The 16,208-nt window shown below is 37.1% G+C and overlaps 1 protein-coding gene across 1 annotated transcript in view; it reads left to right on the top strand.

Annotated features, from left to right (window-relative positions):
- The window catches only part of LOC122792799 (extracellular matrix organizing protein FRAS1-like), a 4,352,848-nt gene that overhangs the window by 4,218,480 nt on the left and 118,160 nt on the right, over positions 1–16,208 (top strand). The window contains exon 70 of the mRNA XM_044060368.1: positions 9,513–9,718. Coding sequence (XP_043916303.1) covers positions 9,513–9,718 — 206 coding nt within the window. The remainder of the gene's footprint in view (positions 1–9,512; positions 9,719–16,208) is intronic.

The following is a 16,208-nucleotide window of genomic DNA, read 5'->3' as shown; positions in this document are numbered from 1 at the left end:
TTTCAGATAAAGGGATAGTATAAGCAAGTTCACTCAACAGAATGAATAGTCCCTCAAGAATGTAATGGCACATGTTACACTGTCCACATTTGAACATCCCTTTTTCTTTTTTAGAATTCAACCTACCCGTAACTAAAGTATTGCCCTTCTGTAAAATGTTTTTTTAAATTGTGTCTGTTTGTATAAACAAAGCTTGGAGCATCACCCACACAGTCAAACAACTCTTTATTCCCTTGTAAAACTTTCCAATTACTCTTAATAATCGCACAAATGTTGGCCGCATCATTGCTCATGTTTAAACTAGAGGCCATCCTTCTATCTTCAAACATATTGCTGTTGATTTCCTTGTCCCTGTTACTAATAAAAGGATGTCTTAATATTGGAGGGAAACAAGACTGCCTTCTGTTTTTTATTTCTTTCTCTGACTGTCTCAAAAACTTCTCTTCATAGCCCCTACTGACAAAATGTCTAGTAATAAATTCAAAATCTTTGTTTAACATGACGTTGTCAGTAGTCATTCGGCTGACCCTAATATATTGCCCCCTAGGGAGGTTCCTTTTCATAAATAATGGGTGGTTACTATTATAATATAAGTAACTGTTGGTAAAAGTGACTTTTCTATGTATTCTACTGTCAAATTCTAAACTACTTTCATTCCACTTCAACATAACATCTAAAAAGTTCACCACTTGACCAACATCTCCTCGTGTGAATTTTAAGAAAAGGGACTTCTCATTCAATTCTTTTAAGAGATTTTGACAATCTACCTGACTACCCTCTAATGCAAAAAAATAAATCGTAGACAAAATGCCTGTAAAAACATACCTTAAATGAATTTTTGAGATGCCTCGACACTGTATTTTCCCACCATCCTAAAACTATGTTAGCAAAAGATGGCGCAGCTGGAGAACCCATGGCTACCCCCCTTAATTGTTTGTAAAAATTCTTATTGAAGACAAAATAATAGTTGTCCAATAAAACCTCTGTCAGACTACAATAAATGTTAATTTCTTGAATGTTAATGTCAGTAAATTTAGTTAAAAACATTCTAACATATTCTACCCCTTCTTTATGGGGAATAGTTGTAAATAGTGAACAAATGTCTATAGCACACATAATATTGACCTCAGAACTATACTTGTAGACACTATGAAATTCACAAACCTGATTTAAAAATCCCAAGAATATAAAGTAAAGGACTCCAATTTTTTTGACCAAAGGTTTCAAAATAGTATCAATCAGCAAAGAAATACCTTCTGTTATATAGTTGGGAGCAGATACAGTTGGTCGAAAGAGGAGGTTTTGTATGCACTTATGCAGCTTGGGAATCCCAAACAAAACACCAACCTTGGGATTCTCGATATTATAAAATTAAATGTGCTTTCATCTGTACTGCTCTCCAATAAGCTGTCAAATAAAAATGCACGCAAATATTTATAGCAGTTATTAATACAAGCACCATCCACTTAATGATACCTGTTTTCATTTTTAACATGTTCTCCATATTTTTAACATACTGATCTTGATCCATTAAAACCAGCCCACCCCCTTTATCGGCCTTCAAAATTCTTAAATTGTAGTTGTTGCTAATTTCCTTGAGAGCATTTTTCTCATCAAGGGAAAGATTATAAAGATCTAGAACCTGCAAAATTCTTATCCAACATCCTTATCCATCATCATTCCTTTCCGCTTTGAATTATAACCTTCTGCATGTGTTTATATATATATATATATATATATATATATATATATATATATATATGAGCCTTAACTGTATCGCTCTAAAAATATCCCTTTAAATCAGGTAATCGTAAACCACCTTGTTCTATTGAGTAATTAGCTTATCTAAAAGCAAAATAAATGGATCTCAACTCCGAAGTTACATACTATTGATGTGACATTATGTAATGAGCAGTTGAGTGCACTTAGATGTGAGTTTGAAGGAACTGAATATGGTAAAGCTTTCTTAAATGAGATGTCTACTTTTGTCCACTGAGAAAGGGAAGGGAAAGCTAGACCCTATTTTGCTCCAAATCAGCCATAAATTGCTTATAATAAAGAAGTGAATGCTAGTGTGAGATATGTTATACGATATAGTATTAATACCTACAGGGTTATTAATGTAATTGGAATTAATTGGAGCATATTGACTACCATGCCAGAGTTGAATATATTTATTGCTAAGACTACTACTTTTTCTTATAAAAAACATCAAGAATTAAAACAAAGGATATGTTATAGTGAAATGAATGTTAACTTTGAGTCTGTGGTGACTTAAAGGAAAGGCACTTTTCCCCTCTTGTTACTGTATTTTTGTAAGTATTTGGACTCTTATACTGTTTTTGAACATCCTAGAACTAAGATACCTTTTGAATTTAAATGTTTTGTTACATTCAACACTGAACATTTATTTTATTTGGCTGTTTGTGTTGCCTGTAAACATTTTTATTTGGGTAAGTTATCCCACTCCACAAAGGGGGAGCCACCACGGACCCTGGGAAATACCGCCCCATTAGCCTGACGAGCCTGGTCTGCAAGGCTGTGGAGCGTATCATCATGGAACTTATAAATAATGACATTGGTAATCTCCAAACTCTGGGCCCTGCCCAGTTCGGGTTTGTAAAAGGCAGATCATGTCTCCTAAACCTGATAGACTTCTTTGAAGCGGTCACCAAAGCTGTAGATGAGGGTAAGGTGGTTCACGCAGCCTATCTAGATCTCACCAAGGCTTTCGACACCATCCCCCACTCTGGAATTATAGACAAACTCACTAAACTAGGTATAAATCCCAATGTCACAAGATGGGTTGCCAACTGGCTCACTGACCGAACCCACACTGTGAAAGTAGCAGACTCTAAATCCAACTTCAGACCAGTGACAAGTGGAGTACCACAGGGTTCAGTCCTTAGTCCTCTCCCGTTTGGTATCTACTCCTCTGAAGTACAGGCTAATACAGAAGGTCTTTGGCTAACAAAGTTCGCAGATGACTGCAAACTAGGAGCCATAATCAAATCTCCTAATGATGTGGACATACTACAAAAAGGCCTTACTGAGACAGATGCCTGGTGTCAAAGCCATGGCCTCAAGCTCAATGCCAAAAAGTGCATTGTCATCCCTTTTGGTAAAAACTCTGTACCCATGAACTACCACATAGGCGATAGTCTGCTTAACACCGAAAGTGTGATAAGAAACCTTGGGACACAGGTGGACAGTAGTCTCTCCTTTGATAATCACATCGCCACAGTAGTCAGGAAATCCTTCTATGTGGCACACCTCATCACAAAAGGTTTCTCATCCAGGAAAAAAGAGGTCATTGTTCCCCTCTACTCATCACTCATTAGATCTATTATAGAGTACAACATCCCTTTTGGTATGTACCTCACAAGACATCTACAACAACTGGAAAGACCACAGAAATACCTCACAAAGAGGATTACCAGCCTCAAACAGATGCCCTACGCAGACCGTCTCAAAAAACTCCAGCTTTACTCTGTCGCATATCGCCTACTCAGAGACGATCTCTGCCTAACATACAAAGCTATGTCAAACCCAGAGCTGTTGGACATGCTCCACGTAAAGAAATCCCAATCCCTCCGAGCTACACGCTCTAGGGATCTAAACCTTGCCACCACCATAAACAGAACATGCTAGAGGGATAGATTCCTGCCTCAGAAACTTCCCATACTCTGGAACAAACTACCTGTCTATATCAAACAAAGCTCCTCATTAGCACTCTTCAAGAAAAATCTTGATGATTGGATGGGAGATAGGAAGTTCTCCCCGGGGATCACTTCTGTGGCTCTGCTTGACAGGGGCACAGTAAAATAATTTTCTTGGGTGGCAAAAGCTAGGGTACTGTTTGGCTAGGCTTATATAGGCCCTAAGGCCAATAGCCTAGTACCTACCTATGAACCTATGAGCAGAGGTGTGATGACTAATTCTTTAGTAGAGAATGACTCTGCACACACTTTTACATTTAGGGTGATACAAAGGATTCTACCTAAAGTAAGAGGGGGATGACATTTTGAATACTATGGAAGTTGCTGAGTACAGATAGATTTTAAGGTTACAAGCTGACAGATAGCCTGAGTTAAATGGATCTGTTAGTTTGAAACCTATTTTAAAAAGCAAGACAGATGAAATTGAAATGAATATACTTCTTTTAATATCTAGGAGTAAGTTGAAGTTGTTATATGCTAATATTTTTGTATGCATGGTGCTATATTTTTTAACTGCTTTAAGTGGTAAAAAGGAAGTGTTTTTTGTATTGGTTGTTGGGGTCACGTGCTGTGTATTAAATTCTCATTTTGTATTTGCAATTTTATGCACTGATGGAGGTTTTTTCCAGAAAGCTTTGCTGTAATTTTTATTTTATTAAGAGTGGAGATATAACTTTGGCATTGAGATCTGTTTCTTTTGCTTTTAGATTTTGAGTTTTTCGAGTCGTTGATCTCATTGAATCAGCCCCAACGTTTGTATCTTTGAGTAATCAGCTTATCCCACTTATCTCTTGCCCTCTTCCCCTCCTAGATAAACCTTCAACTGTTTATTATTGTCCACAACTTCATTTCTTGTTGAGTAAAAAAAAAAAAAAAACATTTTTGCCCGACGTGTATATAAAACTAGAAGGACCAAAAATGTTTTCACTGCTTGTATCTTGCTACCAGTATCCATAAACAAGAGCATACAGGTTATCGTTTTTTGTATTCTTTGTTGATGGCTGCCGATATAGTGACCTCTCCTGGTTGACTCTTGGGAACATTGGTCAGGGAGAGGCTGATGATCAGCAGGCTGAGAAGTCAAAAGGATGGAAACACATTTGTAATATTTACTAACGGTTATAAAAATATTTGTAAGCATGAAATTGGCTAAAGGAGAGAACCCATACAGTCATGGTGGCAGGTGCACCCTTTGAGAGTGACCAAGTTGTTGAAGCACTGTAAAATATTCCCATTGTACATATTTAATATGGCATCTGTTTGGGGAAGTAAGGTGGAGGTCTGCTAGTGGCCAGAATGCAGGCAGACTCTTTTGATTCATTACCCCTAGCTTGGTGGATGTTTAAAATTAGCATGATAGATTTATTTATCCATGCATTCATTCCCTGTTAACTTTACTGGGCAAAACCTATTTACAGAGGAGACTTTTGAAGAACAAATTTAACTAGTGTTACTGACAAGTTTTGAAGTAATCAGTAAAAATGACTATTTTGGATGACAGCATTTTTATTGAATTGTATAAAAAATGCAGAAAACTGCAGCATTACAGAGTGAAAAGGAATTGCAGTTTAAATAACAGCATGATTAATTTTGCTTCTACACATGGCTCCTGATGATGTTAACATCATTAAGTGATGCTGACATTTGCAAATGAACATCTGGACTGTAGCAAGTCCTGTTTTAAAATGGAGATAGGAGATAGTAGAGTTCCCATGTCAGAGAGTGTGATTGGGAGTTCAGTCATCAGTGCTGAGAAATAATGCATGACACAGAGACTGTTTACTGTGGTGGTGAATGAAATGGCATAGCAGAAGTAGTTATCCCAAGTGTTAAATCAGTTGTGGTGGTTTGTTGTACATCATTATTAAAATAATTGTATATTTATATTTGTAAGTCATGCCAGCGCATGGATGTGTGTGTATTTACTTTTAGTAAATCAAATAGCAATTTAAAACTGATTATCAGCTTTGATTATTTTATAGAGACCGTATTTAAGTGGAGAAATTACCTGTTCTGAGTTAATATTTGGAGAAGTAAATGAAAGATTCACAGGTACCTAGGGTTGCCAGCTGTCCGTTTTTTGACCGGACTGTCCAGTTTTCCCACAAATTGTCCGGTTATAAATTTCATTAAAAACTGGACACGTGAAGTCTGGGTTTTGTGTGCCACCACCACGGTCTCAGGCGTTTCTCCTGCGCCATCTTTACTGTCTCTCTCTCTCTCTCTCCCCTCCTTATTGCCTGTGGTCCCGGTATGCTTTTTGGTGATATAGGTGAGTCAGGTAGAGCATTAATCTCCCAGTAGCGGATTTAGGCATGGGAGCAGGGGCGCTCGCTAGCCCCTTTTAAAACTTTTTTTGGAAATAAAAAAAATCAGGTGGGTGCATTTTTTCCACACAATCCCATTTATTAGCTGTCTGCGCTGGACTTTGAGATGACTGGAAAATCAAGTAGTACCACCCTCTAAAACAAGATGTAATGGTTGTTCATCTCCAATTTTTGTAGTAATACTGTGATTAAATTGAGTGAATGAGAGGGTGTCTTTACCCTGAGGTTGGTGGAATTTGCTGTGCATTGGTGGATTTCCTTATTGCAGTATACTCATTGAACTGGGGTCTGTTTTATGTTGTGAAATCGACCAGGGTTTCATCTTAATTGCATGGGTTCCGCTATGCTATGGGATTGAACATTCAACTTATTGTGTTTAATGATGCAGGGTTTTTAAGTTAATATCCTACCGATAGTATTCGTTGCTGTCTTCTTGCTCTTGATTTTTTTTCCTTGCTGGTATTGTAAAGCTAATCCATTTATGTGAGCAGTCAGTCGTTTAGGTCCTAGTGCACTCAGTATTTGGCATACCAGCATGACTATAAATGTGTGTAAATAAGAACAGAAGAAAAACATGTTTAATAACTGACAGCTGTCAAACCTCGGCTTTATGTCAGGTTTGCTGAAGACAGCATGCAGGGGTTTGGCAGCAGAAGTACACAATACACCAAAATATTATTGGAAACCTTGTTTGTGTTAAAAATAAAGCTGTCAAAGAAATCGATATATTCTTAGTAATTCCTGTAACATCTGCTAGTACCTCCCTCAAAACTGAATGCACAGCACATTACTGGGGAAATAAAAACAGTCCTTAGGCGTAGATGTTGTTCAGGTGCAGTGTGTACAAGCCGTGCTTCTTCTTCTTTTTTTTTTTTTTTTCAAATTAATTTTAACGGGCAACATTTTATCCATCACAAGGCCAGAAAGTACCAGCTTCAAATATATAAATATTGAAGAGATACAGATGAACCAACAAAGAAGATAACTGTTTACAGACCAATGCATGCTTGCTATATTACTACATCTCCAGCTAAGGGTTTTTAATGTATATGCTGCTGTGTTTGGGGTTACAGAGGGCTGCATATTTGTATTTTAAGGGGTTGTGGTGCTGCAGTCCTGAGGATGTCCTCCTTTGGATGAGTTGCCTAGTAACTATGAACCTGTTTTTCAGTTTGCCACACATTCCCTATTGCAATATACCAGCTTATCGTTTTTTTTTTTTTTTATGTAACATAGGCAGTTTATTCTTTGAGGACAGCAGGCACTGAATTTGTAGATGAAACACTGAAATGCACAGTTGTTTTCTAACAACAACCTCTTCATTAGTTTCAGATATCTTTAATGTGGAGTTTTTCAGATGACTTGTACTTCTGCAGAGATTGTGTATATTGACTGATATTGGTGGATTGTAATGACAGAAGTTTGAGTGGCCTTTTATGGTTGAAGTGTTCTGAATTGGGCAGTTTGTATGTTTTGTTTCAGTGCTTACTGGAAAAATGTTCAAAACTATAAATTTAAAATGCACTTTAACAAGGGGTGCTGTATTATTCAAGATATATAAGTCAATTATATATTATAATTAATAAAATCAGGAAGGTGAATTACAAAACTTTTGCATGGCCCTAAAAATGTGTGCAAGGGGCCTATGGTTTGAAAACAGCCCAAAGGTAAACTTAACATGCCACTGTACAGATGCATTTTCTTTGTGGATTTCAATGCTTTTGAAGTGAATTCTGTTTCAAAGGTACAGAATCTTTAATGCTAAGTCTGTTTTCATTGTAAGACTATTGTTCTGTTTAGCAAATGTCTATCAGTGTTTGTGCTATAAAATTTGAAATAAAAGTTGTAAACTAAATCCAAATATCCGTAGTCATTGTAGAAGTAAAACATAAAACAGTATGCACACTGAGGGTGTTGAACAGTGTTTATGGCAACTGTGGAGAAATAGCCAAGTAATGGCACACTGGAATGGCTGTGTGTGTGTTTGGGGGGGGGGGGGTTGCAAGGGGAGGGCTCTTGGTTTGCACCCCCTGCAAAAAATCCTGTGGGCTCCCCTGTCTGCTTTATGCCTTGGACGTAAAGTAATTCTGCTTGTCATAATTTTTCTGGTACCTCTTTTGAAAAAAAAAAGCATTGTTTTTATTTCTAAACTGTCAGTTTTCTACTTTTGGCAGCCAAAGCCTTACCATTTGCTTTGAATAACTGACCTAGTTGGGAATTCAGTAAGTATGCTGCATGTGGGGTTGCCATGGTTAGAATAGGAGAAAATACACTTTACAAAACTATTTTGTGTTGTTTATAAAGGGAATTCTTTTGAATGAGTGTGTATACTATTTTTCTCAATGTTGAAATTTTTCTGCAAGATAATGTTTTGTCTATTTGAGGAATCGCTGCCTCTTACATTGATGTCTTTCCACACGTGATGTCAGAGCTTCTTAAGGTAATCTTTTCACAACCACTAAACCTATTGTCCCACTTTCTCCCAGTAGTCAACTAACCTGACTGCGTCCCCCCCCCTTTTGCCACCTATCCATTTTTTTTTCTGGATTATCCACAAATCAAATCAATTCTCTGGTAGTCAGGAAAACACTGTACAAACTCCAGTACTCCAGTATTCTGTTTCACAAAAGGAAACAGACTGTCAGTGTTGTTAAATTGGCTGATTTACTATGCTTTTTTATAGAAAAGCATAGTAAATCGTCTGAAAGCAGACATCCGGAACAGAAAAAGAGGGCGTTCCCATCAGCTGATGTCACAATGATGTCATGAATTGGGCGGAGCATGGATGGGAGAGGAGGGTGAGAATGGGTGGAGTTATGGGTGATACAAGGGGCGTGACCTTAGTCCGGTTTTAACCACAAAGAAAGCTGGCAACCCTACAGGTACCATGTTTGAGTCTGTTCAGTGCACTGCCATGTAGTCTGTATATAGTTGACTGTAAATTGCACTACCATATAAGGTGATAAGTAAAAGAACATGAGGTGAACAGAATCAGGCTGCATGGAGTAAACATGAGACATTTTTCCTTCTAAATGTGAGCAATCTACAAAAAATAAAGGAATGTAGCCCCAGTCTCTTGAACAAACATGGGTCTTGCTTGTCCATTCTGATGTGTTTCCAAAATAAACATAATAATCAGTTTCTATATCACTGAAATAAGTTTGGCTGTTTTAACATTGAACAACTAACTGGAAGACTCTTTTCATTACTTATCACCCATTTTGTTTCTCTGTATCTTGTGTAGAACAGTATGCTATGTGTATGTCTTCCACAAAAGAGGCATGCTGAAATTTTGAAATTGTAAAATTATAACTTTATATAATCTCTAGGTCACCTTCTAGAACATGTAGAGTAATATATACACGTGTGTGTGTGTGTGTGTGTGTGTGTGTGTGTGTGTGTGTGTGTGTGTGTATGCGTGTGTATTTAATATTACTGTTTTTTTTTTTTTTTTGTTGTGTAACAGGCCAGACATTATATGGGCGGGTCTTGTGGAACCCTGAACAAGATCTGAACTCAGCCTATAAGCTACAACTGGAAAAGGTCTACCTATGCACAGGAAGAGATGGCCATGTTCCTTTCTTTGATCCAACTGGAACTATTTACAATGAAGGCCCTCAGTTTGGCTGTATTCAACCCAATAAGCACCTGAAATACAGATTTCTGCTCTTGGTAAGTTAGGTATAATCCACACTGAATATTGTCCTTTTACAGATTAATGTCAGTGTTTGGTTTAAAAAAAAACAGGTATTTCTTTCCACTTTAGTAATATTTGTTTATGTATGTCTATATGTATGAATGAATGGGCATAATTATTTAGTCTCAGTTTGCTTACAATAGACCAATTTCAGTCTCAACCTATAAAGTTAATGGCAAGACATAAGTTGAAGCACCTTATGTAAAAATGAGCAAAAAGATTAGAAGGTATGTACAGTGCACATTATTTAAAAGAGGAATAGGTACAAATGTAAATGTAGCAGCACCCAAACAACATGGATCATGTGTGCATACAGAAGAAACATTATATGTTACAATAGATACAATTTTGTTTGGAGGTATAAGAGACTATAATAAATATGTCATTGCAGCAAGGCAGTTTCAGTTTGCTTGTTTTTAAAGATGAGCTTTTATCATGTACAAAGGGTTAATCTAGATAAAAATCATTTTAGCTAGCAGATCTAATTCACAGTTCATAGTTTTAGTACTAGGCTAACTGCCCTTGTGCACTATTTTAAACGTAGCCAGTTACCTCATGTGGGAATCAAAGCCTGCACCCTGTGTTTGTAAGGTAAACACCTTAACCATTATGCCACTCATCTAGGAGATGCTTGTACCCTCCCTGTTGAAGGAATAAAGACACCTTGTTGAAGTTTCAAGAAGTTTATTCAGTTAAGTACATAGATGGATGACACCGGGAGGGTCTCAGAGACTCTCCTAGATCTGCTAGCTTCATTTTTTTATGTGGACTAATCTTTTGTACACTTGTTTCTTGTTTGCCCTGTCACTCTCTGGGTCACAGGCAGGATACCAGACTTCACTCAAACTCTGTGGATTGCCTATGTTTTTTAGTTACAGAAATTGGGGAAAGTGCCTATTTTTTGAGATGATGGGATATTCCCAAATCTTGGTACCTAAGATTAAAAAACATTGGTTGATGCGCTATAATTTTGATTTGGGATTTGTAGAATATTCTGATCCCTGGGAATTTTGGGTGGTAATAATCTGAGTTTTGAAGTTAGGAGATATATTGTGCATTTAGAATCTTAAATTGAGGGTAGGAGATCAGCTTTTATCTGATGGGTAGCTAGTTTGCTTTCTCTATGGTTTTACAGTAATGTTCTTTCCTTTGTGAATGTGTACTAGTCCTGCACATTTTTATGTCCAATGGATCGAATAGATGTGGTGCTTCTTTTAGAGCCTTTCAGACCAGTGACTAGAGAAGTACCACAGGGTTCAGTCCTGGGTCCTCTCCTGTTTGGTATCTACTTCTCAGAAGTACAGGCTAACACAGAAGATCTTTGGCTAATGAAGTTTGCAGATGACTGCAAACTAGGAGCCATAAGTGAAACTCCTAACAATGTGGACATCCTATAAAAGGGCCTCACTGAGATAGATGCCTGGCGTCAAATCCATGGCCTCAAGCTCAGTGCCAAAAAGTGCATTGTCATTCCTTTTGTTAAAAATGCTGTACCCATGAACTACCACATAGGCAGTAGTCTACTTAACACACGAAAGTGTGATAAGAGAGCTTGGGACAAGGGTGGACACTAGTCTCTCCTTTGATAATCACATTACCAGAGTAGTCAGGAAATCCTTCTACATGGCACACCTCATACAAAAGGTTTCTCATCCAGGAAAAAAAAGGTCATTGTTCCCCTCTACTTGTCACTCATTAGATCCATTATAGAGTACAGCACCCCTTTTGGTATGTACCTCACAAGATATCTACAATAACTAGGAAGGCCGCAGACATACTTCACAAAGAGGGTTACCAGCCTCAAACAGATGCTCTGCACAGACCATCTAAAAAAACTCCAGCTTTACTCCGTCGCATATCTCCTACTCAGAGGCGATCTCTGTCTAACATACAAAGCTATGTCAAACCCAGAGCTTTTGGACATGTTCCACTTAAAGAAATCCCAATCCCTCCAAGCTACACACTCTAGAGACTTAAACCTTGTCACCACAACAAACAGAACATGCTGGAAGGGTAGATTCCTGTCCCAGAGACTTCCCATACTCTGGAACAAACTACCTATCTGTATCAAACAAAGCTTCTCATTAGCACTCTTCAAGAAAAATCTTGAAGATTGGATGGGAGATAGGAAATTCACCCTGGGGATCACTTCTGTAGCTCTGTTCAACAGGGTCACAGGAAAATAATTTTCTTGGGTTGCGAAAGCCAGGTTACCTTTTTGGCTAGGCTTATGTAGGCCCTAGGGCCAATAGACTAGTACCTACCTATGAACCTATGAAGGGATGAGAGGGAGCTATTCTAATTGAAAAGCCAGAATACATTTTCCAGTGGCTGTTCTTCTGGGAAGAGAAAGAAGAAGTTTTATGCCCAGCATTAGAAGTAGTTGATTTTTTCTATATATTTTTAGAAGGGAATGGAAATTCAATGAACGGTCAAGTCAGATTCCAGTATATGTAAAATATGTGTAAATGTCCAGTATTTGTTCTCTTTGGGTAGATTGTTATGTTCAATAATGTACAAGGAGTTGGCAGTTTTAGAATTTCTGAGCGGTTTTGAAGAACAAACACAATTTTCGTTTTGGAGGAATTAACGATCAGATTTTTGTTGTGGATTCATTAGATGAATTTATTATTTATTTATTTAGTTTACGTTTGTTAACCGGGTTAGTCTGACTGAGCTTTTGGCTCATTTTCAGCAGAGACCTGAGGAGAAAAGCACCTCCTCAGTGAATACAATTTAACAAAAATCAGTTGCAGTCAGCAAAACATTATGAACAGGATACAATAACATATTAAATGAATAATACCTAAATAATTGTTTTAGGGTTTAGAAAGCATATATAGAAAAGCTGGATGAAGATATAAGGAAATAAAGTGGAGGAGACCTGTGAGACAGACATGATAAAATTAGTTATTTAGGAGCAGTCTGATTTGAGTATAGATAGGATAGACAGGGAGGAAAGGTAGTAGTGGGAGGGTATTAAGAACGAAAGAAATGAAGGAAGGAAGAAGTGGGGACAAAGTTATCAATAAACTTGGAGTGAGGAGGAGTATTTGGTGTAAGGATAGTAATTTCGGGGGGTATGATTACAATGGCAGGACCATTTTTTTCTTAGGTATTTTCGGGTGGCTAATTTGAAACTCTTGCTATGGTCAAGGGACTTTATTTCTAAAGGAAGTTAGTTCCAGGATATGGCTGGGTTATAGTTATAGAGAACACATCCTATTTTGGTTTTAGGTTTATAAATTTGTAACAATTCTAAGTCCATACCTCCCAACCGTCCCAAATTACTCATTTTTTACTGAGTTTTGGGGTCCAAATAATGGGGTGCCACGATTCCTGAATGGCACCCCTTCATTTCCAATTTTTTTTTCTTTTTTTAATTATGTTTTTCCCTTTTGAGCTGACGTCATCACGTGCGCGATGACGTCAGCTCTATCAGGGCTGCCAACCTGTCAGAATTGAGCTCAAGGGCTCACATTTCCGGCTACCAAGGGTTGCTGACTTGCTGTTCAAATTATCTGCGAGCGGGAATTCTGGCTGTGGCTTAGCTTCTGTGAACGGGAACTCGTCCATTGTTTTCTGGCTGAATGATCCGGGGAAGGTTTGCGAATGGCGAGAAGTGGTCCTGGGTACTGCTCTGTCTGACAAAGTAAGTAGGAAACAGCAAACATGTTTTATTTTGGGTGCGAGCGGGATGAAAGATGTGTGTGTGTGTGTGTGTGTGTGTGTGTGTGTGTGTGTGTGTGTGTGTGTGTATCAAACATGTTTTATTTTGGCTGCGAGCAGGATGAAAGGTGTGTGTGTGTGTGTGTGTGTGTGTGTGTGTGTGTGTGTGTGTGTGTGTGTGTGTGTGTGTGTGTGTGGTGTTAAAGGGTGTTAGCTTGGGATAGGTATAATTTGGGTTGTTACCATTGCTTTTCTGTACTACAGTGTTTGTAGTTTGAAGAGGATGATTTACTTGTGACTGTTTTCATGCGATATTGATTAGACTTTGATTCACAATTTTGTATTATCGGGTTTGATTTTTTTGTTGTCTTCAATTGTGGCTTGTTTGCCACTACATTTTATTATATATAAATTCGTATGTGGCACTGGTTAGATTTTGTACTTCAAGTAGCTAGGAAAGTTAGCGGAATCACTAAATCGCTTGCAGTTTAGATGCAAGAAAAACACTGGAATACTGCAGAATGAACTAGAAGCTTATTATCAGGATGGCTGTGGAAGAATGCTCCATGTGACAGCCGCCCTCTGCACAAAAAAAGTTTCTTTGCTTTGCCTTAAGTCTTCCACTGTGTTCATAACTGTGATTACTTATCTTCTTACATTTCGTAGATTTTGAAATGTATATATTACAAAGCACTTTGCTGGAAATGCGATTATGATTTCAGTAGCCAAACATATATCACATGCTGCCTTCAGTTTTTCTCACCCTTTCCCAGTACTCACTCTTTCAAAAGGTGACCATGGATTATTACAAAAAAAATAGAAATAAAAAGAAAAAATATGCACACAGCTGTTATGTTCTGACCTTGATAACACTAGGGGTTCCCAACTTCTGAGAACATGTGGTGAAGTAAGTTCTGGCACAAAAAAGGTGTTCTAGTATCCTATGCAGTTCAGCTTCAGAATAGCATTTTCTGGATAAAACAAATATCTGTGAAAATTAGTTTTGTGTCTCACTTAATGCTGTGAATAGTTCATATTTTTACAACTAAGTATGTTGTTTCCATTGCTGCTATTGGAAGCTTCAGCCTGACTCATTCCACTAAAGCACCCCTCCATGTAGGTCTTCAGATTTTAACACATACTTTTATTCTCTTTTGTATAATGTCTCTCAAATTAGGAAACATATTTTTCAGGAAGTAACCACCATTTGGCTTGTCTAGTCTGGTCAGTATCCAACCTAATAGATAAACAGTAGTTTATCAGTAATGTGTACCCCCAATCTTATTTCCTATGTATTTTTTAATTCTGATTGGTTTTCTCGAGGTTGGTAAGGAATAAAAAACATTTCAGTGCATCTACATCCTTCTCTCCAAAGACAAACTTTTTCACATCATCATTCTCATTGTAAAAGTGCTTCCTCTTGGATTTTAATTCATTTGTTGTATTTAACTTATTCAAACTATTACTGATGCATCATATTTTGAATGAAACTTGAACAGTTTTAATTGAAAATGTTAAAATAGAGCAGAACAATAGATTTAACATGTCTATGTTCAAAGTTGAAACAGAAAACATGTAAAAAGCAAATGAGACAAATTCTAAGCAGTATTAACATATATAAAAATACGAAAAACACTACTACCCACTGAGTAAATGTTTTGCCACCAAAATGAGTAAAAATGAAACAATAAAAGGAAATTAGGCAGCAGAAACAACCACGGTTGTAAGTAAGCTCCAGTATCCACAGTATGAGTATATGAAATAAAACTTCTTTAATTGTGCACAGGTTAGCGCTTTCACATTTCGCTTCTTCAGACCAAATATGTGCATAAAACATTAAGGATGCTTAAATATTTTAAGTTAGTCAATCATTAAGGTCATTCAATTAAAATTTAAAGTTGTATCATTCTGCAATACCTGACAGATTATTAGCATACACATTATTGCATAGAACTTTTTCAGTACAACCTAATATATATAAAAATAAATACATTACACTAAATATCAGAACATTTCTATAGTAAAACTTGATGTACATATCACTAGTTAAAGCAGCATAATAACTGATTGATAGAACACAATTAATATGCTAGAATATATAAAAATAAATAACTTTCTAGTAGCAATAGAGACAATAGAGAAAATAATTATAACTGGATAGTATTACAATTAAAAGCATATAAGTGTGTTACTTCTTAAAAGTTTTTCTCTTAGACTTAAGAATGGGTTTCAGAGAGACCCTCTCATTAAGGCCATTACCTCTGTCAGCCCTCAGTCTCATAATCCAACAAGTTTCTTTCTTCTCTGTAGCATTTCAAGTACCTCCTTCCCTTACATTAGGTGAGATAGCATCTATCACTAAAAACCTAAACTGATGTTCATTACCACAGCTCATCACATGTTTAGCCAGGGCATTAGTATGTGAAATAATCCTAATGGCATAAAGATGTTCCCTTATTCGGTTTTTCAAAAACCTGTTTGTCTTGCCTACATAAAATGACTCACAGGTATTACAGATGGCCAGATAAACCACATGGGCAGTATTACATTTGGCACATAATGAGAAGGTAAATTGTTTTCCTGTATCTGGATGTACAAAACTACTACTAGAATCAATATATGTACAGAAATTGCATTGTCCACAGGGAAAAGTTCCTGATATTTGCTCCTCTGATTTAATGCTTTTGACTTTAGGGTGACATAACAATCTTTTAAGATTTGGTTTATTCGTGAACCTAAACTTTAGTCTGTCTCCCACTATATCATGTAAAACTGGATCAGTAGTAAGAATATCTC

The sequence above is a fragment of the Protopterus annectens genome, chromosome 2.part0 (genome assembly GCF_019279795.1).
Source record: "Protopterus annectens isolate FY-2018-M chromosome 2.part0, PAN1.0, whole genome shotgun sequence".
NCBI lineage: Eukaryota > Metazoa > Chordata > Ceratodontiformes > Protopteridae > Protopterus > Protopterus annectens.
Note: the sequence above shows the minus strand (reverse complement) of the source record. Positions and strands in the feature narration are given on the sequence as shown.